The sequence below is a fragment of the Anopheles stephensi genome, chromosome 2 (assembly GCF_013141755.1).
Source record: "Anopheles stephensi strain Indian chromosome 2, UCI_ANSTEP_V1.0, whole genome shotgun sequence".
In the NCBI taxonomy this organism is placed as follows: Eukaryota; Metazoa; Arthropoda; class Insecta; order Diptera; family Culicidae; genus Anopheles; species Anopheles stephensi.
This window is the reverse complement of record NC_050202.1, coordinates 62,987,278-63,013,555: the sequence shown is the minus strand read 5'-3', so window position 1 is coordinate 63,013,555 and position 26,278 is coordinate 62,987,278. Positions and strand designations below refer to the sequence as shown.

The window sequence follows — 26,278 nt, the reverse complement described above, 5'->3', positions numbered from 1 at the left end:
CAAAGAATAGGAGAATCCTGATTCTTCCCGATAATTCCTATCTAAAACCGGTATCGCCATTTAGTTAACTGATTAATTGTTTATCCATTAGGGATAGCCTGGCCGTATTGCTCAGTTGACAGATTTCAACAGTCGTTAGAAGTTCATTTTTGTTAATTCAAATTCTCCTTTAAGTTTTAAAACTTAAAAGAAAGTAATTCTTTTTTACTTTACAGTGTGTAACTTTACAATAGTAGACAAAAATGTGCGCTTGAAGGTATACCCGTCGATAGAGACTGATCTCCCTCTAAGCTGTTTGTGGACCTCAAGAACAGCGAACAGGAACGCTTGGCAACGTTCAGAGGCTTTCAAATGCGGCTTTGTTCTCCACAAAAGAACTTAAAGATGATCTATTCCGTGCTGTACGAGGTAGCACAAATTTCTACCAAGAGTCACCATTAAAAGGGACAAAGAGGCTCACTTGTGTAGACCACCTTTGGATAAGAGGTGAATGCTTTTCTTCTTCTGCTTTGGCCTACCGACTTAGGTCATGCCTGCCATTTCTGGCTTACTAGACTTAATGATACACCATAGTTTGATAGTCAGTCCTCCCTACGGGCGAACGGTCCAGATAGGATTTGAACCCCGGTATTAGGATCGGCGCCGTTATCGCCTCAGCCACCGGACCACTTAAAACTTAAACTTCAATTTTCCCGTAGAAAGCCTAATCAAATTTTTTAATTAGTATAAAGGAATATTTCTTTCAAAACATGATCGTCCCAACACATGGAGCAACTCATTCGCACATGTTTTCAATTGTTCGATTCCTTATTCTTTATCTCATAATCAGGAGTAGTGAAATATGTTTTGTAACAGTTCACTCAGTGTTTGTTTTTAAGTTATCATTTTTCTCTCTCGCTCTCTCTCTCTGTCGTTCACTTACTGTCTAACAAAAAAACGGACACATTATTAATGTATCTACAATAAAGTTAATAATATTAATAATAATAATAGTAATAGTATAATAGTTCCATATAATGTATGTATAATATAATATGCATCTCGCCTAATATTCCACATTGTTTAACGCGTAGCCACCGTCGTAAAGGCCATGCGCGTGTCAAAACTCGCAACACGCATAACTCGTACGTGTCTCGTACAAAATATTCCATATCTCAGGTTTGCCGGAGCCGATTTGTCCCTATCTATATAAAATACAAACTGCCCCCCAAAAAAGAGTTCCGTAACCGTACACTATAGTATACAGCGCTTTCCACAAAACCAGATTGTGCGCCCATTTTCCTGGACCGTGTGGACGAAGACGATTTAGGTGGGGGTAGGGGTGCATGTAGAGAACGGCGAGATACTTCTCCATTGCACGCGGCTCAATAATTTTACAAAGAAACTAAAGCTAGCGTTTCTGCCTTCTTTTGTGCGCGACTATTGGTTTTTGGTGCCGTACCGGATTGGAAATTTAAAGGAAAAAAAAACTAAAATGCGCAACAGAACCCCCCATCCCCCATTTTTCCTCCCATCCCATTGATAAAAGGACGCCATATCTCATCACCTATGCTGAATGACTCCGTGCCGTTCCTTGCTATTGAGATTCCCGGCGTTCAGGCGGAATCAGGCGGAAGGCGCTAGCGGACCGATGACGACCGGGGTTGGGGGAAGGTCCACGACGCCGACTACTCTAATACCCAATACTATTTGGAGACACATTCTACACTTATCGTGTTGCTGCTGACCGCTAACGCCAGCAGTCGTTCCGCCGTGAATCGCTTCATCGATCGTGCTCTTAAACAGCTCTTATACAGCGCAGCTTTCTACATCACATACACGCTTTTAGTAACCGGACACACACGCACACACACAATGCACACAACATGCAATTTCAGTTGGTTTTTTGTTGTTGTTTTTTTATATGGAAAAACGTTTTTCAATTTTGTGGAAATATCGTTCTACCCCTAGTGCAGGGGTTTTCCTCTCTGGTGGTGGTGGTGTTCGTTTTAAGAAGGCTACATCGTATGGTACAATCAGGGGTTTTTAGGTGTATTTTCTACAGTTCTCTACATACACATACACAAGCGCGCACAAGGGTGCGGATCGGATCGGATGTAAAGAGATCTCTCATCCTCATCAAGGCGCGCTAGTTTCATCATCCGGCCACCAATAATATAGGCACCCTTGCGTCGTCTGCCTTCTTCTTGGCTCGTAAACCACAAGATTTGGATTCCTATTTGTACCTTACAAATCTACTCGCCTGTCGACACAAATGTTGCATCTTGAGTACGAATTTTCATCTAAAAATTAATTGTGTGTGTGTGTCGCTCTCTCTCTCTGTTAGGTGCATAAGTTATTTTGTGTGCAGTTTTACATCCTACTCATCCCTCTCATACACACACACACACACACAATGATTTAAGAAGTTATTTCCTACATTTGTTTCTTACAATAAAAAAAGAAGGAAATTAATAACAACAAACATCTCTCTTGTCTTGCTTGCGGTTGCACAATATTGATGTGTTTGCCAGGTGCTGTCTATTCGGTCTGTCTGGCTAGTAGAGTGTAGTCTTATTATAAATTCGAATCATTTCCTTCTCCCATATATCTGCACATAGATAGGATGCACGGGTTTTGTTAAACGACCACATTCAATATCATTTCGTTCCAGCCTTAGCCAGCCACTCCGGCAGGCAGGCAGTTAGGTTCAGGAATTGGTGATGGGAATAATCACTCAGTAAGGTGAACTAAATCCGTGTGAATGAGTTAGAGTAGTGAGTTGAATCGTATACTCACTCTTTAAGAGTTGAATCACGAGAAAGGATTTAACTCTCCGTGCCGACAAACCACTGAGTGAGTGGGTGAGTTAGTCGACACGAAGAGGGGTGCATCTCTCATTCACTCATTCACTATCAGGAATGCAGTTTGCAGAGCAAAAGCAATTAGTGTGTGTGTGTGTGTGTGTGTCTGTCTGTTAATGAAACAAAAACCACAGTTTGAGATTACAAAATTATGGTCGACGCTTTTTGAGACTATCGAATTGGTTAGACTTCCTGCTCCTAGTGTCTATCGTAAACAGTAACAATGTAATGTGGTGCGCCGGCGTCTTGTGCACAGAGCCCGACCCAGGCCGACCAGGGAATTATCTATTTCAAAAACCGTTTTGTTGTATGTGTATATATATATATATATAGTTGAGGCAGAATCTTGTTTTGTTACCAGCATCCAGCAAAGAATGTTTGTTCACGTGAGGAGACACGTGTCTGTCGTGTGGGGTTTACGTTCAAAACACAAAAGTAAAATAAAACAAACAAACAAAAACGTACTACGTTCCCAACGGTGGAATGATTATCAGACTGGTAGAGAGAGTGGTAGAGAGCTACATACATACAGTTAACCCAGTTGCGGCTGACGGGCCTACTAACCAACATCGAAACAGCGCAAACAAAACCCGATATCTTCCGTTAGCCGTTTCGCAGGGAAAATAAGGATCCTTCCGTTTTGTTCGAAATTTTGTGCCTAAAAGTATGAAACAAAGGAAGGAAAAACAGTTCATAATTGCTACCATAGCTACAATCTGCTCTACTACAACAAACGCTTTTAAGTGCGCTAATGGAGGAGAATGTTGTCCACCCTTCTTCTCCAACCTAAGGCGGCTGCCTGTCGCAAAAGGTAAAACAAAACCAATCCAACAAAATTGTAAAAAAAACACTAATAACGGTCAAAATTTAAATTTTAAATTTAAAAAAAAATCTCCCCTATGATTTGTGCGCGCTCTCTCTCTCTCTCTCTCTCTCTCTCCATCTCTCTCTCTCCCCCTCTATATCGTCCGCTAATTTTGGTGCTGCATAATGCTGATCGTTTCCGTTCGTTTTTTCTTCTTCTTCTGTTGCGCTTCATGATCGCAAATCGATGATCCGTCTGGGTTGTGTCCACGTGATCATATTAAGGCAAGAGGATCTGTGTTATCTTTGTTGCACGTTACGCATCAGCGCCCGCGTACAAAACATACTCCGAATACTAAATAAATTCTTCGCTCTATACAATAAATAAATTAAATGTAGATCGCGCACCCGGTATGGGTTTGCCATACCGCACGAACTACAGTGTGTCTGTGTGTGTGTGTGAGGTTGTGATAACTAATGGAAAGTATAGTTCAGAGATGATTGTCCCCTGCGAACGGTTGATTCACACCCCATCGGCGTCGAGTATTGCTGCGCGTCCATCATCGTCCACGGCACAGCGCGCGCGATGAAGTCCTTTGCCGTGCTCGCTCGCTAGCATTGCGTCAACGGATCGCCACCGTCCGCGCCACGCATTAGCAAACTCCGATGGGGAAAAAAGTGTGCCAAGCTTGCATCGGGATAGTGCTGGGTGGCAACAGTGATCGGCGTTACACTGCCTAGCGTTCCGACCACCGGACCACCACCGCTGCTGCTGTTAGTGTTGCAGGGCGCGTTGGTCGCTGAGGATCCATTATTTAGCGTACCGGTGCCGGCCGTAGTCGCTGCTGCAGCGCTGGCGGCCGCCATCACTGCCGTAAAACCGGACCGTGGCATGTGCAGATAGTTATCGTCCCCGATCGGTGCCTGCCGGCTACCGTACTTGAGGTCACGCGCCAACATCGACTTGTACTTGCGGTGTATCTGCTCGAGCGTGGTAGCAATTTCGTTCAACTTTTTGATCGTTTTCCGGGCCGCCATCGGATCTTCGTAGGCCGTCGTTGGATCCAGCACCTCTAGGCTGTTAATGTTGGCGATGATGAGCGAGTGGAGTCGCTGTAGATCGCGCGCCGGATCGAGTGCGGTTGCGAGCTCCATCTCGGACGGGCTTGACGATGAGACACTGTTTTGCGGCGTACAGCCGGGCGCGTATTGGTCACTTTCGTTGCAACTGGAATGGGCAAAGGCGTACATGACAATGAGGTACTCAGAGCACACAATTCTTACTTTGAGTAGAAGCAAAACAACGGAAACTTACCATGTCCACGCACTGTTAATGTACGCTCTGGGATGGAAGTTTACCAGGCGGGCTTTGTTGCTGTGGCAGATCTTACTCAGCAGATCGATCCACTCCTTTTCCTCCACGCAGTTCGCTGTTTGCACGTAGAGAGGTCGCTGGTCTTTTTTGATTATCTGCAATAAAGGTAGGAGCAAAGAGGGTTAAGAAGCGATTTAAATTTGTTTTATTTCTTTAACTTTGTGTGTGCGGACTTCCGGTTCGACAACCGCTTAGAAGTGTTCACCAACTTCAGAAGTCCTTAAACTACATCTCTATGAATGGAAAAGGCAAAGTATGTCTAATTCGAAAGTTAAAAAAAAACTGCTCAATTTTAGCCATCGGATGCGGACAACGCCCGAGTATCTGAACGACGAAATCAACTCCATGATAGACTTGAATTCCTTTCCTTTTACCATCCAGCCAGCCTCAGTTCAGTGACCCAATTTTCCCCTGGAAGGAGGAGTACGCAATTGTTATTGCGAGCGTATAATTCTTGTTCGAAATCTTTCCTAGCACAGTTTCTACGTTCGTGGTACAGCGCTTAAAAAGGCGCCTCCCTAAAAGGAAGCACCTGCAATAATGCATTTGCACAGGAAGCTCACTTCAAATGGAGTTTGCCACTAACGCCATGCGGGTCTGTGTGCTCATTAACGGGAGCAACAATGGGGGAGATACGAGATTCTGGCGGGACATCCCAATGGCGTCAGCTGCCAAATAAGAGCATGCGAATGGGTGCAGTTATATTGCCGCGTTGATGATGTGATCAGAATACATTCCCTTGCGGCTGCGGCTGGTTTTAATCGATATCGTTTGCATATTTAAAAATGGTGCAATTGGTTATGAGGTTGCTTCATTTGCATTTATCATTGAAGATGTGTTATCGATTTTTGGATGGATAAGATGCGGATATGGGGGGATCAAAAATTGGCGCTCGGCTTGAAATATTGAAATTATTTAAAAAATGTAATATTTTGAAAGAAGTAAGAAAACATACGCTGAAATTTTTCACTAATTTTAAACTGTGCATAAAATACATTATTTCATACGGCATGCTCATTCTGGCCCTACGTTCTCACTGGTTCATGCCCGTGCCCGCTGGTGCTGGCAACGCGCATTCATCCTTGACCGACCTCAGAAAGGAATAACATCCAATTCCATGAATGGGATGCGGTATGCTGCCTCTTTCAACACCCGGTGCTGTACGTACGACCAAACTCTTGGCAGCCTTCGATGCCTCGAAAGGAGCGCGAACATACCATCGCTGCACTAACAATGAATGAAGTGTGTCATCCGTGTGCCCGTTTGTTCGAGCGGGACAACAACATTCGGTTCGGATGGCAAGAGGAGCTTTCATGAATGGAAAAACATTTTCCCACTATGCTCTGCTGTATTTGGACGAGACCTGCGCACTGGAGCAAGTTGCCAACCAAGAGACCAAGTCTCCCGGACCCACCACTACCGCACCACGAGTAGTGTATGTGGCAATGGGGTAAAACATTATGGGGTGAAAAACCGTCCGAGGCTTATTTCATTCCCATTAGTCGAACGTCGCCCAAACCTTCTTCAAAGGCGTACCAGACTCCAATGTGCGGGCGGCTGCGGGTTTAACGGAAAAAACGGCACCCCATTTTCAGTTCAGGTTGGCTCCTAGTGGAAAACGAACCGGTGGGAAATAATAAAAGTGAAACTACTACAAACCATAATGCTCTCTATTAGGCACAAGCTCGGCAAGGGGGAGCTCTTTGGTCGTCAATGTGTCTCTTTCTCGGGCCGTAATTTAGCGTCCATTCACCCCCCACCCCCACATGTCTCATTCAATTGTTTTCCTCAAAACTATTGTTAATCTTCTTTTTCCTACGACCATCCCGTTTGCACTGACTGTTACTGCCGGTGCACTGGCACTCTTTTACGGTCGTTTGGAAATCTTAAGGCTCGGCTTTAAACTTTAATGTTTGCATGTGCCTGTCAAGCAAGCGCCTTTCATGTATCTGCCTCGCAATGGTAAATTCTTTTAGTTTCTTTCATCTCCATTCTTATGCTTGGTGTGTAATGTGGGCCAACCGCGCCACCAACATGCAGTAAGGAGAGAGAGAGAGAGAGCGGGAGCATATGGATGCCGGGGGATGCCGTGCTAAGGGCATAGAGATTGGCGCATTTTTCTGTTGTTATGCTGTTGTGCTTTAGTATTCCCACAATTATGTTGATTGCGAGTGCCGCCCCCCTTGTGGTCCTACTCCGCCAGCAGGAAGGCGTATAAAGGCGTCTTTTTGTTCCACCTACCTACCGTCTTAATAGCTTTGGACAAAAAAAAAAGCATCTCGCCTCATGCACCTTATGTTGGGGCTTTTTTATGCTTTTCAATAAGCTTACAACAAATACATTTCACAATTGCTCCGTATGTGATCCCATAACTGGATGGGAAAGTGCAAAGAATGGTTTATGTACGCAAATATGAAAGCAAATCAACCAACTGACTGCGATGTAATGGCCTATTGCCCCAGAGGCGGTTTTCTTTTGTTGTTGCTTTTTGTTCAGCGTTTGGTATAAATAACATACTATTATCACTTATCAAACGGCATGGTTGCACTCACCTGAAAAATGTTCTGCATCTTGAAGCTCCTTTCGTTGAGCCGTTCGACAGCCAGTATGTCAGCGAGTGGTATATCACAGATGGGTCGTTTTCCCTTGGCCTTTGCGTAGCTGAGCGATTGGGTCGTCAGCCGGAAGTAGCGCTGCTTGAAGTTCCGCCTGCCAAACCGTTTCCGTCCTTGGGCGCGCTTTGTCATCATCCTGCGGGCGTGCGCACAAAAGGGCAGAAGCCAAGAAAAAAGAAGCAAAACAAAACCTCATAAGCTTCATTCGTTTTTTTTTTGGGGCAAATTAGTGTACTAATGACACAATGATAATTGGCTAGAAATAAAAAAAGAAAATCGTTACACGCTAATCGTAACGCAGCAGATTAGCAAGATACCAAGTAGCCAAGTTAGCCAAGTAATAAGCGACGAAGAACAACCAAATAACAACGAAACCAAACAGAATCTTTAAAAAAAATCGTGAAAACAATACAGCTTCCTACGGCATTGTTTAACGAATCTTAATTCACAATGGGTCGTAGAACATGTTTGTCCGTTGTGCGTCTATAAAACAGCGGATGGATGAAACAAACGCCTAAGACAATTGCCATAAATTGATAATGGACTAGGTGTATGGAAGTGTTTGAGCAGTACAGGTAAAGGATAAGATGTCTGGAAGATGAACAGGAATTAGGCAATGCAATCCGTCGCTTGGCTACGTGCTGCGTGATCGAGCATAGCCGATACTACTCTAGCCAACTAGCAATGTGTGCTCACTGTGATGCTGGATACAGTGGAGAGGGACTAAAGGTCACAAGGGAACATCTGTGAAGTTTACGTTAAACATAAGACAGAAACGCGCAGCAGATATTGAGTTTTAAGTGATCAGAAAAAACAGCTAGAAAGAATGGCCAGAAATAATAGTTTGGCAAACATAAGAAAGCGGATTGAAGTATCAAAATCAAAAAATGTTAACATATCTGATCAGCTGCTTAACGGAACAGACAAAAAAAAAAGAAACGAAACCAGTAGCAGCAACACTATATGTCCAGCAGGCCACACTTACCATTCGCTTCCGGATGGATATTACGAAACATTTCCACCAGATTAGTTAGTGATAGTAGGTGCAATGATGCGTTTTGTCATTCAATCATTCGCACACACGTACACGCAATTTCGTTTGTACATGGAGGATGCAATTTTTAAATACACCATTTTGGTCGACAAGCCCAACCGATCGATTAGATTGTGTTTCGTCCAATTGTTTTGTGTGGGGTAGATAGAAGGGGGTGGGTTGAAAGATAAGAGAGGGTGGAAGAAAAATAGAAGAAAATATAGATATACAACGATAAATGAGTGGAAATAGAGAGATTGTAAGATCACACTTTTGAATCACATATCAAACACTTCAACACAAACCAACAAACGTAGCATATGGAACAACATATGACTGGGTGTGATGGATATCCGATTGCTTTACGATCAAATTTTGTGATTGGGTTGGGTTGGGTTTTGAGAGGAGAATTGGGAAATACATCCATTAGGTTCAACGATATTGAGTCATTTGAGGTGTTCGCTAAGGGTACTGGTACATAACATCCGTGAACGAAGACAGAGAACAAGGTTCTAACAGGGAACATGTTACAAGGATATTTAAAGGACACTAGAACACACACACATATTTTGAGGCTCAATGGGTACAGGGACGAAGATGCTTGCATTAGAAGACCTTATGGCAAGATATCGGAACCTTTCACTCCTACACTACTTACCCTTCCTTAAGAACCACTGGTTCCAGCATGCTGCATGATTGCCCATCGCCAGCGCTGGTAGCGCCGACGGTAGAGATCACCTCGAGGAAGTGCTTTATCGCTTCGACGTGCTGCTCCGTACAAAACTTTTTGTACAGCTGCTCCGTGTACTTCTCCTTGCACGGTTGCTGCGCCGATCGCGAACTGACCAGGTTGCCCATCGACTGGATTGTTTTGGAGATCAGCGTTAAGGTGCGCGTAGTCTGCTCGTCCTGCGATCGAAGAGAAATTGATGCACACAGAGTGAGAAACATGTTTGGCAGCTTTACAGGAGTAGTTCGCAGGGAAAACGCAACAGCTGCCAGTTTTACTACCACGAATCATCTTATCGTGGAAGCTTTCCGATCCGTACCAAACGCGCTTTCCTGTTAGGCACGCGTGCCCTGCAAGAGCCCTGATCGACGCTTAGGTTCATTCACAAACCGTTAAGTAATGTACCTTTTTAACGCGGCAAACACCACACATACTCTTATCTAATGCAAACGAAGAGCTGTGGCAAAGCATCAATGAATGAAGCGACCACACTCCCGCGGAGAGTCTGCGCGAAAAAAAAAGCGTGTGTGTGCGCTTGATAAGATAAGATTATTAATCCTCGCGTCCGTGTTGCCTGCTATCGGAGGGTGTAACATAGGTCGATCTTGTCTGCTCGATAAGCAGAGCAAAACACGAGCAACAACGCAACCCGAAAATAACTGGAAAATAATTCTCTACTTCGCTGCACGCTCAATATCTAACTATTTTTGTCACACATAACCCCTAATCTAAGCGTTTCTCACGTGTTAATCAGTATGGGACAAAGCAAACCGGAAGTGTGGCGGTTAGGTGTATCGATAAACGATAACAAAAGACTGCCGCCATTGTGACAAATTCGGAGCCTCAGCAAGTCTAGAGAGAGCAAGCGGAAGTTGCAATAAACGACGAACGCCATTGAACTCAGCCTTGATAACTCCCAACAGTACCCACCCGTTCGTTATAATAACTGTAACACTTACCACAGGTTCGGTCGTGAGATCGAACAGCTTCGGTCCCAGGATTGCCGGTGCGAAGAACCGCAAAAAGATGAACCCGGACACGACCGAGTACCGTACCTCCTTGTTCTGCGGGAAATACTTGGCCGCGCATTCGCGCAGATTGTGAAAAATTTCGCACAGTATCGCCGGACACTTGACCGCACTCTTCGTGATCGCTTCGAACACCTTCCCCACGTAGTCCTGCAGGTTGTGCAGATTGCCCTCGATCGCACCGACATCCTTCACCCGGGACGGATCGATTTCGCACGGTTTCTTTTCGGCAAAGATTTCCTCCACGATCGGGCGCAGCGTAGCGTGCAGATAGTGTAACCCGGACAGACGCATCGCTTCGTCCATCATCTTCGACACGAGCGTGTTGCCGCGAAAGATTGTCGTCGGATCGGTAAGCTTCGATATTTCGTGATCGGCCAGCGCCTTTATCATGGGCGCAATCACGTTCGTGTGCGTGAACAGACGGACCAGCGGTTGCGCTACCTCCGTTTTGTTGTGACTGATCTCACCGAGGATGTGTACCGCGCTGGCAGTGATCGGTTTCTGATCGATCGATTGAATCAGCACGTTATACAGCTGATCGTACGTTGCCAACGGAAACACATGGTCGGAGGTGTAGTTCAGCTTCAACCGTAACGATCCGAGCGAATTGTCACAGGACAGCCGGGTGCCGGGTGGCGTTGCACAGGTCCGCATGGGCCTCGATTGGCTGGTGCGCGGCTGCAGGAAGTACCAAGCGCTCGGTTGGACCGCATTCTGTTGCTGCTTCCCCCGTACCGGGATGCGAATTTCGCCCAGAAACACATCGTCTCCCATGCCTGGGCTGGCGTGCTTGAAGCTAATGACGACCTCACACAGGTCTGCGCCGCCGAGCGGCATTACCGTGTACATGTTGTTGCTGTCACTTTTCGACGAGTCGCTCCCGCACGCATCGATGCACAGATCGAAGCTAAACGTTTCGTCGAACGACGGGTTGATGGTCTTCTTCCGCACCTTCGTCCGTTTGGTGATGGTCTTTTTGTTCGAGTAGTGCGCCACCACGATCGCGTACGGATCACAGAGACCATTTTTGCGCGCCAAATCTACACACTCGGTTAGTTTGATCGTGATCCGGCTGGTCACTCCACCGACTCCGACCAACATACCGCCGGTCCCGGGCCCATGCCCGAGCTCCCCATTACCCGCGCCATTCGTGTACAGTGATAGTAGCAGTGGCGATGTGTGGCTGGAATCGAATAGTTTTAGTAGCGGCGTCATCTGGCTACCGGCTCCTCCTCCACCTCCCCCGCCACCACCACCACCAACACCGCCGCCGCCACCTTCCACAGACCCGCCGAGGAGTGGGTGCGCATTGTTGCTACCCTTGGTGGGGTAAAATAACTTTAGATTTGTACTAGTGACCGAGCTGTTTAGCTGTACCGACATCAGCGCATTGTTGGACGATGCGTTCGGAGAGTGTGCGGTCTGATGAAATGGAAGAATGCCACTGTTCTCCTTCGATTCGTGGTGAAGATTGTGCTGATTTAAATGATTTTGGTGAAGAAGCTGCTGTTGCTGTTGCTGCTGCTGCTGATGCAACCAAGACAGTGTGGCGGGCTGCGTGAGATACCGATAGTCCTCAAACTCGCCGGTGTGCTGTTTCAGGTTGCCAACGCCGTCGTCAATGTTGATCAGCAGATGGGCCATACCCTGCACCTCCGAGTCTTCATCGACCGGCCGCAACGGGAACCAGTGATCCTTGTGATTGTACTGGTGCAGATCTTCGCGCCGGATCGCTATTTTGCCGTACGGTTTGTCCTGCTTTAGGTGCCGGTCCCGGTCCCACACGTACACCGACAGGTAGCGGAACGGGCGCGGTATCTCGAACTGGTACTCTTCGCCGAAGAACGGCGACAGGGTACGCTCGATCGTGGGCGTCCGGCAAATTTCTTCCTGGTCGAGCGCGATCGTACAGTACACATCTCGGTTTTCCTTCGATGACGTGCCACTACCACCATTGCTGCTGCGTCCCACGAGACTTTTTGCTTCCCCTGTGAAGCAATGAAGGTAAAGAAAAGGGCCGTGTTATAGAATTAGTGTGCAAATAATGTATCATGTGCCGGTTTATTAATAATTTTCGAATCTTGGTAACTGCCCGAGTGGTTTGCCTTACTGTTGGTTGAAGTGTCCCGTTGTAAAATGCTTTAAATTCGAATCACAAGAAGATAGCTAAATAAATGTTCACCTTGAAAAGCCTCATAATCGTTCAACTGAAAACCCTAGGTACGAAGTTCCGTCCGTTACATTGAAGCCTAAACGCGTGCTCGTGCGGTAGGGAAGTGGAAAAGCAAGAAAGGAGTGTTCCCGTTGCGGATATGAGGACTTGATAAGGTCTTGGCCGACACACGGTTACAGCACGCGGAGGCAACGCGGCTTCGGCAGACCCGCAGGCGACACGCTCTAGACGGGTTTGTTCGAGCGCACGAACATGTGATGTCATTTTCTATTCGATCGAGTCGGGCACGGTTTGTCGGTAGTTGTGATGCGTAAATGGAGAAGGGAAATGGTTTCCCCGTCTCTCCACTCCTCCTGTTCCCCTCTACCCCGTCCACAGTCAATCAGTTCCGTTTCAAGCAACAAATGAATCATTAATGCATAAAGTACTATTACTACTTCGCTTCTTGGCCGATTCGTCACCGGAACATCATCATCGCTTCCTGCGACAATTTTAAATAGGAACTGTTGGAATGGGTCTTCGGTCACTACTGCAATGGTGCTGCAAATGATGTAATATTCATTCCAACAAAAAAAAAACAAGGTTCGCGAAAGGTCACCCGAACGAGATCAATAATGCGCGGATTTTGCTCGGTACCCGAATGATTGATATCAAGCGCCCGTACACACACGTGCATGTATACACCATCGCTCCCTTTGAGTTATGAATGGAACCAGCGCGCAAGGGGTTGTGGCATGTGTTTTTGATTCAACCAAGATATATTCTCCTTTCGTGCGGGGTCTCTGCGCATGTCTCTTCGCGGTGAGCACATTCATCCCATTCGCAATCGCACAGAGCAGCCCCGTGTGCCTTCCGAAACAACCGGTAACCAAATATGCTAAAAGTAACCGGGCAAATTGGCATAAAACCTGTCCGTTACGTTAAGTGGTCGGGTTGGATGGCAAAAGCGACATGCGACTATCTACATGCGATTGACAATAATTGACAATAAATAAAGCCATCAGAGATGGACGCAAGGCGGAAAAGCATCGCATGGAAAATGCTTCTCTCCCCCCCTAGCTGCTCGTTCTCAACGGTTCCGAACCGGGTAGTGTTCGATTCCTGCTTGTATGGGGGTATGGTTGCTCGAATATGTTTCCCTCGGTCCAACTGTAACCTCCCCATCCGGACCCCATTAGCCGAAGAAGCCGCCTGTGGCCTGTCTGGCCACGCATTCAGCTGTCAATATTAATCTTCATTCATAACGTGGTTTGTTCGCCATTCTACACCACACCTACGTATACACAGTTTCGATCGATTCCAGTTCGGAACGGTTGAATGGCACACAAAACGAACGAGAAAAAATGTGGACAAAAAAGATGATACCATCCGAACCGTAACGATTCACAAACGGAAGCTTACGTCGGGTGGGAGGGGAAGTATAAGTTCGCGTTGAGGATTTTTTTCTTTTTTCGGACGTTTGGTTAATGTATTCCTTGTTGCTGAAGGACTTTTGTAGGGTGTTTGTTACTAAGAGCTAGAGGTACTAGAGCACTAGGGACACGTGTGGTTGTGTGTGAGAATTGTTTCGCAAAGGTCAAATGTTTCATTGCCGCAATGGTTTTGCCGTTTGGGGTGCTCGTTCAAGGTTAATGGTTCGTATGTGGCCACAACCTTCAACACTTTGCTTCTGCCCTGAGCAAAACCGATACAATGATAAGGAAGTTGTGATGAGCAGTTTTCCCAAAAATAAAACACTTTAACAACAGGTGTGCTAAAATGCAACAAAACAAGAGCTTCATATAAATGATAAGACCACTTTCACTTCGTCATGTACTTGTACTCTAATGTCAAAACATTTGCTGCGCGGTCAAATGAAACACCTCGAGATAGTCTCTCTCTCTCGTGTCGCACATGGCAATCGCTCGGGATGGTTGGTCATCACATGCTGCTGCTGCTAACAACTCTTCCAGCACTGTATGTGAGCTGTACGAGGCACGAAGTCTTCGAACGCGTGACCTTGTCACCATTGCCGTCGTTTGCCGATTGCGCAAACCTTAATGGAACACACTCACACACACCAAAAAAAAACAGGGAAAACACAAATCAACTCTCAAGTGACACTGCCAGGAGGTGTTGAATGAATGTATGAAGCATGTGTGTACGGTACGGGCTCTTTGGTAAAACGTGCCTGGAAAAAAATAAACATAAACATCATTGCCGGATTCCCAATCGTTTCGTAGCCGTGCTGCCCTGTTTTTCATCACACTTCGCAGCGTGCCAAAGTAGCTCTCTTTGGTGGGCGAAAACCGGGTGAATTGGGGAGGCTTAATCTTCCGGTGGTGTGCATTGCGAACGAAAACAGGCGGGGAAGCAGCCTCCCCTTCCTAGGCAAGTGGGTGGTGGCACTTTGGCACATTTCAAATCGATTCCCCAATAAACTCGTTACGCTCCGGCGTTACTCGGGATCGGTTTGCTTTGTGTTTTCGCACGATCGTACGCGGCGTGGCACACATCAGCCGGTTGTTGAACTGAAGCCGGGGTTTCACTCAAACAACAAAAAAAAAAAAAAACACCCCTATTTCACGCTCGCTGTAGCAACCCTGTGCTAACGTTTTCGGTGAATGAATGAACTCATTAACATCTGCATGTGAGCTACTAGCACCACCCGCACACGTCTCGCTACGTCTGGCCGCCATCTTTCTCATGACGGAATGTCGCGACAACACACAAACAGCAAACTACAAGTGGAGGGTTCTTATTTAAATTACACAACCCCATCCCACCTTGGAGCATCTTTTCGTTGGTCGGATTCGACAACAGCTTGACATTGCTTCTGTCCGCGTGTGGCTTGGTCTTCGGTTCAAATGTTCACGGGCAAAGTGGGCTCGATTACACAGGCGCACAGAGAGCTTATCGGACCGGAAGCGATGAATTAGCCTGCATGGCAGCGGCTGCTAGAGGGGTACCCTCACACAGCCGCAAGCGTCGTCGTTGGAGATAGTGTGTGTCACTAACGTGTGGAGCGCAAAGCGCCAACATGCTCCAACACTATCATGCGGCACCAATCAAGATGATGCAATGCGATGCACTCGGAAGCACTGATTGTTTCTTTTCACTTCCCATTCAATCGCTACGAACTACGGGGCCGGTTTAGTGGAGCGCTTGCTTGTTCTGGACAAGAATCCGCTGATCGTTTACTTCGCTGTGACACATCTGATTGTACAGCAAATATGCATCGAACTACCCAGACCCAAGCAGACTTGACGCGGAAGTAGAAAAAAGGAATATTCTTGGTCGCAAAAAAAAACAGGAAGTCACAATAAATTTCTTCCAATCGAGGAACGCACACCGGAAACACATTCTTTACAAAATAGTAAAATCTCAAGCTTGTTAAAGGAATGGACGGTGCCGTTTTGAGGAGCTAATCGGGCGAACCCCGGCCCTCTGCTACCGTGCTACTTCCTTCGCATCCTACACTATGTGATGAAGAGTTGGTGTAAGAGTACAGCATAACCACAGTACTACCACGAATCGTGGGCCCTGCACGAATCGCGCCGGCAGCGGGAGGAGAAACGCAATTGCTTTGGCTGCCAACCGGAGACACGTTATAGTTTACGTTCATTAAGGAACGTTTAAAAGAACCCGAACCCGTGGGCCAACACTACTGGCTGGTAACTACACATCCCCGGGTGGGTTGTTCATACCCACCAACAGACGACAGCAACAGCAAAACCCAGCGTACTGCAGGGCAGCAGCAGCAACGGCAGAAGGAAATGCCGCCGCCGATTGTGTATCAAATTACGACAAGCAATGCTTGTCTTCGGGCTTCCTTCCCGGATTCCTACTCGTGTTCTCGGTGGCAGCGGCGGCGATGGCGGCCGGGCGGCCTCTGAGGCCTTTTCCTGTTGCAGCCTGGGTAACTTTGTTTTTTCGTTCTTTCTTCTCAAGCCAAGAAGCCCACGAAGCTTACGGTTGGTTGAGTTTTTTTTTCTCCTATCCGACTCGTTCCACTGCAAACACCAACTAGAACGACGGTGGGAATGAGTCAGATCTCAGGCAAGAAAGAATAAATGTAAAGCAAAAAAAAAAATACGGGAAGTGACACATACTACACGCATCATACCATATGTGTGCCATTAGAATAGTTATCATTGTATAGAAATGTGGGTAAAGAGGCAAGAAACTGTTGAACGGTATCTAGCCTTTAAAATGCTTGGAAGAATTTACGACATCTATTGTGTTATTTTAAGCACGTCGTATAAAATGGAAGCTAATATTGTTCGAATGATTTTAAAAATAACCAATAAACGTGAATAATCAGTAAAACATATTTACAAACGTTCAGCATTTAACGACGGCTCGAAAAATATGGTCCCACTAGAGACCCAGGAGAGCACACGTATTTACGGGCAATGGCGATAAATGGATCCACAATTATCACGTTTACGACGGCGACGCAGACGGTACTACACCTACCACTTCCTATATGCGTCGTTTTTTTTTTCTTTTCGCTTCCTGCACTTTTTCTACGACCCGGATCGGAAGTCATTCTTACTCGTTTGCTTAAAATAGCTCTGCCATCACTGGCGATGTGTGATTGCTGCACAGGATGAAGGTTGAACGCTGTAGTGAAGCACGCTCACTCACTAGTAAAACGATTTGCCATAAAACCTTCGTCTCACACAGTAGAATTGAATGTGATTTTTTATGTACTTCTGTAGCATTCTTCAAATTCCCAAGCTTGTTCGACACTGGTACAATAAATGCATTGTTGTGGAGTGCAATTTGTCAATGCCTTAAATGGTTCGTCCGATCAAAAAGGATCTGCGCGTAAGATCAGTCTATAGTGATCGCAACAGATGCTGAACAAGATCTTTTACTCACAAAACCTTGATTAGCGATTGTTGGTCGTTTTTAGTCAATTATGTTGTCACGATATACTGATCACATCTTCGCCCAGTAAATAATCTCTACATGTCAGGCCACTAGAGCCCTCAAGATCATTACGCTCGCAATAAGAAATTGAGAAGACCAAAGTTGGCAGATGACAAGCAAAGCCTTATTCTTAAGCATTCGGAGGCATGCCAACCCTAACTCTGGACCTGATACAACTGAACATCTGATGAGCTGTAATAACTAATACAACAATTCATCTCGACTTCCGAAGACGATCACAATCCTTTACTGCTTACTTACGATCGGAACGAAAAGCAATTAACATCACCAAACATTGTGTGAAGATGGTGCTTGGAAAACATTGCAGTCTGTGCGCGAATCTGCCTCGCACATCTATCACATCATCTACATTGACCTCTTCCGTGGCCCGAAGGGAGAACATCATTGCGTTGTCTTGCGGTGCGTGAATAAGTGCGAGAGGTTAAGACAGCCCCAACGTCGCGGCCGATGCGCCGTAGCATGTCTCATCGTGTGTATGAACGCACGAGAACGCATGGGAGATAAAGTAATTTCCTGACCGATAAGTGGCGCACATACCAAACACCATCAACGTCGGCGGAGGAGCACATCGTCTTCGAAGACGAGCTCCACGTCGTCCGCTCCTACGTTTCTCGTGCTTACGTACTTTATCAACCTACGGTTGTATCAGCCACACTTCCGGCCGTCAGACCGGTTGGTTGGTAATATTGGTGAATTTTTGGTTTCTGCGCTGTGTGCTGTTAGATTGAATTTGCCTTTTCTCCTTTGCTTAACAGCGGCACCGCATACGGAATACTGCTTCTCCGCGATGATCATGCTGCTGATGAGTAAATGGCGTCAGTTTGAAACGCTACCGGCCGGCCAATGTGGGTCGGTTTATCGTTGTAACGACCACCGGAAATGACATATACTGCTCCACTCCATCGCACAACGCCACAGCACGAACCTGGTCAAGTATGGCAAGCATCATCTTGCTGCTGGCGGGCAGGTCAGTGGAGTAGTAGTAGTAGTAGTGTTGTGTGGTAGTCGATCAAAAGGTGCCGCTGTGGCCAACACGTTTACTGTTTGGGGGTGTGGTCTCGGTTAGACGATTAAACGTGGCCCACGCATGCATTCTATCTCGCGAAGCACCTCAGGTGTGCCTCCTCCGGAAAGATATCGTACGGAATTCCCAATCGATCTATTCGAATATCGAATGCATTTAATCGTTGAACAATGCCCGGTGTCTTCACGAAATGGATTTTAGGATTTTACATACTGTCTCACAGCCAAAAAGTGGTCCCCACACACAACGCCAGCGTCTTTCTAAATTACGCTTCCTATTCGGCCACACTTCCGCTGGTGTTTTGCGTAATGTACGACGACGACGATCGATTTCAAGCACGGAGGCGTTAGAGCATTAGCAGCGCTTGGGAAGGAGCGACAACAGCAAAAAAAACCCAATCATCTCCTAATAAACGCACCACCGCCACAGCTACGTGACATTCCGTGGGCCGCGACGGCCAATGTGACACACCACGATGATGATGACGATGGCGGCGATGATCGTTTTAATCATGCACACGATGATGATGATGATGATGGTATGTCTGTTGTACCATTGTCACCTTCAAACTACGATTAATCGTTACGACACTTGGTATGGGACAGATTGGTACAACTGCCTCGGGAATAATCACCCTTCCATAGGGAACTTTGGCGGATGTGTTTAGTCTAAATGGTGCAAGTATCGATGCAGGTAACGGGCATGGGCGCCCAGCGAATCTTCCCCCAGTTAAAACACACTTTATTCCACAATGGGAGAAAGCGATCAACCGCGTGAAGGCGTAATGCATAAACGATCTTCAGAGCTTTAACTTTAACAACTTTGTTGCTGTCGAGGTGTTGCCTAGCAGAGAGTCTCGATCCAGTTGATCGAGTCTCGGGTGCGTAGTCGGTCCTCTGAACTCCTCTGATTGAGTCGCCCCCCTGCGATCGTGCGACATCATATCAGTAGTACTTCGCGTCACATACATTGACGCGTGCATCGTCTCGTCGGCAGCCTGATCGGTGGCGGCAGTAATGATGAAAGGCTCGAAGGCTCCTTCGCCGGCGGGTGAAGAAAGAAAAATAAAACTTTCGAAAAATTGAAAGTTTCTTCTGCGGGCGTTGTTCATCATCCGTGGGACGAACGTATGTATCTCTCGGGCGGGTGTCTGGCCTACCTGGCGCGCGTAGTTGGGACGACGCACGCAGACAAATCTGGATTGGATGCTGTGTGTGCGTGTGTCTCGCTGGGTGTTTTGCTGCTTGTTTCATGGCACCCACTCCGCGCTCCAACCAAATGGAGGGAATGAAAATGAATAATCCAATATTCGTTTCGTTGGACAGTATCTTCCTACGGAACTGTTGGCTCCAGATGCAAATATATGTAATCTGCTTGATTGTACTGCTTTCGTAGGCGTTCCATCCAAGACTGGCGGGCCAGTTTTATGATCGATAATGCCTTTACGAATACTTCGGCTTGATACGGAACGCGCATCAAACATACTGCACTTCCTAGGCTTTTTTCTTGGCTGCGGTGATTTGGGGCGCGTGTTTAAAATCGAACGCACGGCCAGTGAAGTGCATTGAAGCTTTCATATTCATTGAATTCAGCAACGAAAAATTAAAGCCGTTTGCTTCTTTTCTTTTGGTTCTGTGTGTGGTATTGATTAGTTTTCCCACGTAACGCCAACGACACGGCGAGGTTAAATTATGCATTCGCAAATTAAATGCCTATCGCCATTGCCACCGCTTTGACGCAACTTGAGTAGGCAAAAGCACCAACCTGTCACGCTGCCACCTTCACGGTGGCTAATAAAGCCAGACCAGACACAGCACGGGGGTGTCTCTCAGTGCGCCAGTGACAACTGCAGTTACGAGTGGTGGGCGATCGGCGAGTAACACCGTTAGGACGTGGCCACCAAGATTGCTATCATATAATCCGGCCTACGCGCCAGCAGCACCAACAACAGCATTGCCGTCCATCCATCAGCGGTGCGGTGGTTGTAAGTCCCGGTTCCGATATTTCGGAACACTTCCATCAGTGTATGTGCTAATTAAACCATTAAAGGTAAGGCACGTACAGCTGGTTCAAATGCCGATTCCCCGGGGGTACAATATCGCGCGGAAAAATGAGAAGCAGCAAGGAGAAATCTGTACGAACATTAAAAGAAAATCTGTAACGCAACAGAGAGAAAAGGCAACAAATGAGCAAAAAAAAAAATAGCACACTTGCCACCGAACTCCCCCCCCCCCCCCCCCCCCCCAAGTCCAGTGGTAAATTGCCGACCTGGGTAAATCGGGCTTTAAAAGCCTACACACACCACACGCGCAAGCAACGGCGGATGAAGCGCGGTCCTGTATTCAGGTCAGTTGAAGGGTACTGTTACTGTTTTACCCGAAGCCCATCAACCATTCGACCGGAGACCCGGAGTGTCGATTGACAGCCGGTTATAGGACTGATCGAGTCATTTGGCGCACAGCGCGAAAATACTTTTTGCCGGGTTTTACGGTGTGCTGGGAGTAGCAGCAGCAATTGTGGAAGTGAAGAAGTGACATAAAAACGGTTAGAAAGTACGGTAAAGCATCTACTTTGAAATGCACATTTAATATCCGAGCGCATTGTGCCTCTTTATTTGAGCTCATCAGCGTAAATATTATGGCCAAATTATACTGACGCTTTCTGGTTTGAGGTTTTTTTTTGTTGTTCCTACTTTTTACGATCATACGATCTAGCCCTGCCCACTGAACTCAGTCATGAGAATATAATGAAATTTATTTATTTTTTAAACTGACCAGTCTTGCTCGTTGTTTTTCGTTGTGGACTGGATTGAACGTGGCCAGCGAAGGATACGTCCTGCCTTTCGATTGGCATCATAAATTCAATGATGAATCATGGGCAAAATCCCAATACGGCATCACGGGCTGGACGACAATGGTGTATTAAGCGCGTTGGACGCCTGTCAATGCGATTGGCCAATGCAAAGTCGTGATCTAAGTCACTACCCGTCGCGCATGGCGTTTGTGTTGGCGGCATTGGCCTTTTCATGAGTCACTTTCGGTTTGTCGGCTAGCATTCAAACAAATACAAAAAAAAGGTTAAACCCGCTACAGTCTCGTTAATGGAGTATGAAGCGTCAGTAGCACCGTGCTGCATTGTTAATGAGTGCTTCCCGTTTGTTCTATAGCGTTGATCTAGCGCGATCGCTATAATGACAGAATGTTGATACTTGCAAATCAGTTGCAATCTGTATAGTTTTAAGCAGTATTATATCTGCAGGAAGTTACTGGCAAACATAAATAAAATCGACTACGGGTTTTGTATAACAATGCCTTGTCCAGAATCTTCTCCAACTTATGGACGGAGGCTCTGATACTAGTCAGTTAGTTAATATCCAGCTTGTTCGATCAAGGATTTATTTTTTCTAATGAAGATCTTCAACTAAAACAGCTCAACTTAATGCTCATATGATATACATGATACATACGATCATTGAGAGCTGCGCAGGGATCGCTAGGACATAGAGTCAACGAATGAAATTAAGTTGCAATCTGAGTAGGCATTGAGTCCTATACAATTTTCCAGTACATCTGCTCGAAGGAAATCTCGTAGAGATCTGCTTTCCAACATTCAAAAGTGATTTTCCAAGAAGTTGAATATACTGGAGGTTCGTCCTCACTTGAAATGGCCTTTTGTTTTCGTACGGGCAGATTTCACTCGACGACATTGGGTCTTCCCTCCCCGCTTATACACGTTGACGTCAGTCATGGACTAGCTGCGAAGCAACGCCGTTCATCAACGTCAATTAACATCTCTCGCACCAATTTGCCACTTTCTATTTCATTGGGATTAATTATGTGAAGCTACGTGTAGCCTCCTCCCGCCTTTTGTTTACATGCTCTGTTCACAGAAAATAGTGGCGCACAGCGGACAGCTCACCATGCTGACCAGCGGCAGCGAAGGAAATCCCCAATGACCAGAAACTGCACCTACAGACACCGGAACGAAATTGAAATAGTCTGGATGACATTGTGGTGGACACTTTCTTCGTTTTGGAGGTTTGTTTTGCATTGAAACAATGGGACCAGGACCAGGCTTTGTGCTTAAGAATATATAAAGCAGTATGCAGGGAAGCCCTTCGAATCACACAGGGTTAAAAGATGTTTAAATTCATCATCACCTGCATCACTTTTGACAGATAAATCTCCCCGCAGTAACCACGGTAACTCCCTTTTGCGTTGTTAATTGTATGCGTAACGATTTCTTAATGCTTCTCACTTTCAACCAAGCGACGGCCTACCGGACCGACAATCGTCACGAGTTTGGAGAAGATTTTGTTTTCACTGCCATCTTGCTGCGCTTGTTAAATCAATGTGGTGCAGAAAAATTCCAACCCCAAGAGGACAATTGTTGCTTTGAGAGGAAAACTGTACTCTACTGTCGGCTGTATTTTTCTTTCATCCCATGAGAAACGAGTCCATGGGAAATGGCCCCCTTAAACCACACTGCATTGTGCATTGTGTTTTGCGCGTCTCTGGAACGCTGAAAAGCAGCAACTCTGTGCCGTATCAACCAGGGGTTTAGTAGCAGTGGATGGCCAATATTATTCCTTCTACCATTAACTCTCCCTGCCAGTCCTGTTTTTTTTCTGTCCACAAAAGAGGAAAAACAGGGAGAAAGTAAAATATGTATGTACTACACTACGCAGCATTTTGAAGCGTTTTGGTAGGATTTACTAGCTGCCATCAGCTGAAAACGAGATGGAAAAGTGAGAGTGAAGTTGCGGAGTTGGGGACATTTTTGATGGTACAGCAGAAACGATGCAAGGGAAGTGGATTTTCTTGCACTTCCTGTGCACGAGTCGGTTTCAGCTGTCCTTCGGGATATGTGTTTGCTTCCCACGGTTATTCGATCCGGAAATGGTGGACCACACCACCTGCGAACCACACGACGCACCACGCACACTCGGTTCAACTTGATCCTTGATGTTTTTGTTTTGTTCGCCTTTCTGCGGTTTCTGTTTCCGCTGTATACTGCACCGGAAGCCGGAGCTCGAGAGGGAATATTTTGCGTGTAATTAGCACAATCAGAATTTTTTCTACGACTGAGCTACTGAGGTGTGGAGGCGACAGTAGATCCGACCGGCACAAATGGACATTGAATCCCGTCCCAAGCATAGATGTCCTGTTTCGGTAAAGGGCAGGTCTCAGGACCCCTTGAGGTTGCATAGTCAAGGAAGTACAACAGTCGGAAGCTGGAAAACTCGACGAAGAATCATCAATCGAAGCAATCGACTGTCGTAACTAAGGAAATTGGAGGCTGGAGTGGATCTTTTTCAGTTGTTTCGTAAAAAAATCACATACTGATCACACACGCACACTCGCTGTAGTTGGCGTCGATTGTCTTCTGCCGATGAATTTGTGCAGCTTCTCATTCTCACGCGGCTTGTTTTTGCTACACACGGTAAGCCTTCATGTGGAACACACATACCATACACACACACAGTTCGGTTCTGTTGACATTCAATCTCCTCAACTCAATCGACTTACGGGAAATCAACACAACATGCTCGCCTTCCACTCCCTCTTCGCAGCCCTTTCCGCACCAACGCAACATAACGGCACGCATTCTCGCTGCCTACACGCGCGTTGTTCTTGTGTCATACGCACGCACGCACACACTGGAAAGGGACGACGAATCCGCGCACGTAACTCACACCAATCTCTCGTTACTACCGCGCACCACGACGGATCAACCCACCAGCCAGCTAACCAGCCAGCCAGCCATCCGCCCAACCAAACCACCCACCCACCCACCCACTCTTGCAGCCTGAAGGATGGGGTTGTGTGTGATTCGTTCCATTGCCTTCTCACTGCCCTCGCTCACACACATCAATTTGCTTCGATTTGGTTTTTGTTTCGCAAGTGTAATTCTTCTTCTTCTTCTTCGTTTCCCATGCGTTTTAAACTGTCACTTTGACGATTTGTTTTTCCAATGACTGCTTTGATTCACAACCATACGCACCACCAACGTTTTGCTTCTTCCAACAACAACAACAACCAAAAACCAGTACAGATTTCTACCGTTGCTAATCACGTACTTCCGTTGTTGCACGGGTCTTCTTCTGCTCATTGCACAGTGTACATTTGGTAGCTAAAATCACTACTGCCCTTCCCACCTTCCCAGCCGCCTTCCACGGCACACACAGTGGAAACTAACGGCGCGAACAGAGCCACACACATACATCTATACAAACACACACTTTTTTCTTCTCTCGATCACATCACCCACCTTCTTGAATGGTTCTTCTCGTTGCAGGATTTAAATCACTTCTGGAAGGTTGGATTTCCGTCTTCACGTTTACCACCGGGTGAACACACAATATAGCACCCCAACGGAATACAATGAAGCTATGCTTGCTACAGATTTGCACTCGAGCACCAACCAGCCAACCAACAATTAAAAAAAACCAACAGGGCACAGCCTACCACCGACGAGAATCAATCACCGCCCAAACTTACCTATTTTGATCTTCAGTTGCTCTTCGACACGAACTTTACGTGTGTCGTCAGCCATATTGAATCCATAACTATGTGCTCTCGGCAGGTCTGGACGAACAGCGGGTTAGCTGCCAATGTTGTTTCCGATGGTGTGTATTGGATTCTCTTTCCCGAACTCGGCCGCGAACGCACAGGTTTGATTCTTGTCAATGCTGGACAATGCCGCTGCTACTCCGCTACGATTTCCGCCACAACGAAAGCTGCTGTAGTCCGTCCCGTTGATAGTGTGTTTTACCGTGTGTGTCGTTTTTTTTTGGTTGCTTTTCTCTCTGATGTTCGCAATGTGTAACTCCCACGAATCCGCGAGACACACGCACGAACCGTTTTGTGCTGCGTTCGAAGCGCTGGCTCAAAAGCTATTGAGATGTCTAGTGTGCGTGTGATACCTTGCTGGTTGGGCCGCTGCTTCCCGTTGGCGTTGGCGTTGTTCACTGTGGGTGTGTGTGTGTGTACGTGTGCGTGGAACATCCGCTGCACGGTCGCACTCACTCACACCACCACCATCACCACACAACTGAGGGCTTTCATTTCGCGCATACGTACGCTGTCTCGCTCGCGCATGGAGATTTCATTCATTGCATTGCATTCCATTCAACCAACCTACCAACACGCACACACACTCACGCGCCTGATTTCCTTCTATTCGAAGTGGCCTCTTCTTCTTCGCCTCACTTCACTTCTTCTTCGCCTTTTATCAGAGCACCGTTTTTGATTCATAAATCGGGCACCAAATCGAACTTGATCACCAACACCATGGAAACGATTGCTTTTCCAACACACAACTGGTAAGCTCGGGCACACACTTTCACTTCTTGCTAAACTTTGCACGAACCGTGCGCCGTTCTGTGCTGATGATTTAAACTTCTTTTTGTGCGATCAACGGTGATTCGTACTGGTGGCACAGTCGTTTAGAAAATTGGCTTACACTGCGTTACCCACGAGTATCCAGTGGAAATGGTTGGAGCACACTGTTCCAGCACAGAAACTCTCTTGCCACCTCTACTTCCGATTGCTCAGTTTCGTTCAACCGCTCTCTCGCATAGTGGGATAGTTGCGTCGTATTTGAAATGTTGGATGGTTTTTTTTATTCAGAGAGTTAAATAAGCGGTTAAATGAGTGGAGATTTTTGAGGTTCAAAAGATTAACTAATTTTCGAACTTTCCACACGGAATT

General features: G+C 46.5%; 1 protein-coding gene across 2 annotated transcripts; it reads right to left on the bottom strand.

Annotated features, from left to right (window-relative positions):
• Positions 1-785: 785 nt before the first annotated feature.
• LOC118506687 (GTPase-activating protein) lies at positions 786-26,055 on the bottom strand. Of its 2 annotated transcripts, XM_036044157.1 has the most exons (7): positions 25,067-26,055; positions 10,360-12,419; positions 9,329-9,579; positions 8,623-8,628; positions 7,575-7,773; positions 4,963-5,117; positions 786-4,875 (listed from the first exon to the last, which is right to left on the bottom strand). In XM_036044157.1, exons 1-7 carry the CDS (start codon positions 25,119-25,121, stop codon positions 4,260-4,262), a joined length of 3,342 nt encoding a protein of 1,113 aa, XP_035900050.1. In that variant the 5' UTR covers positions 25,122-26,055; the 3' UTR covers positions 786-4,259. The 2 variants fall into 2 exon arrangements, with proteins under 2 accessions (XP_035900050.1, XP_035900051.1); XM_036044158.1 differs by lacking the exon at positions 8,623-8,628.
• Between the last annotated feature and the right edge of the window lie 223 nt (positions 26,056-26,278).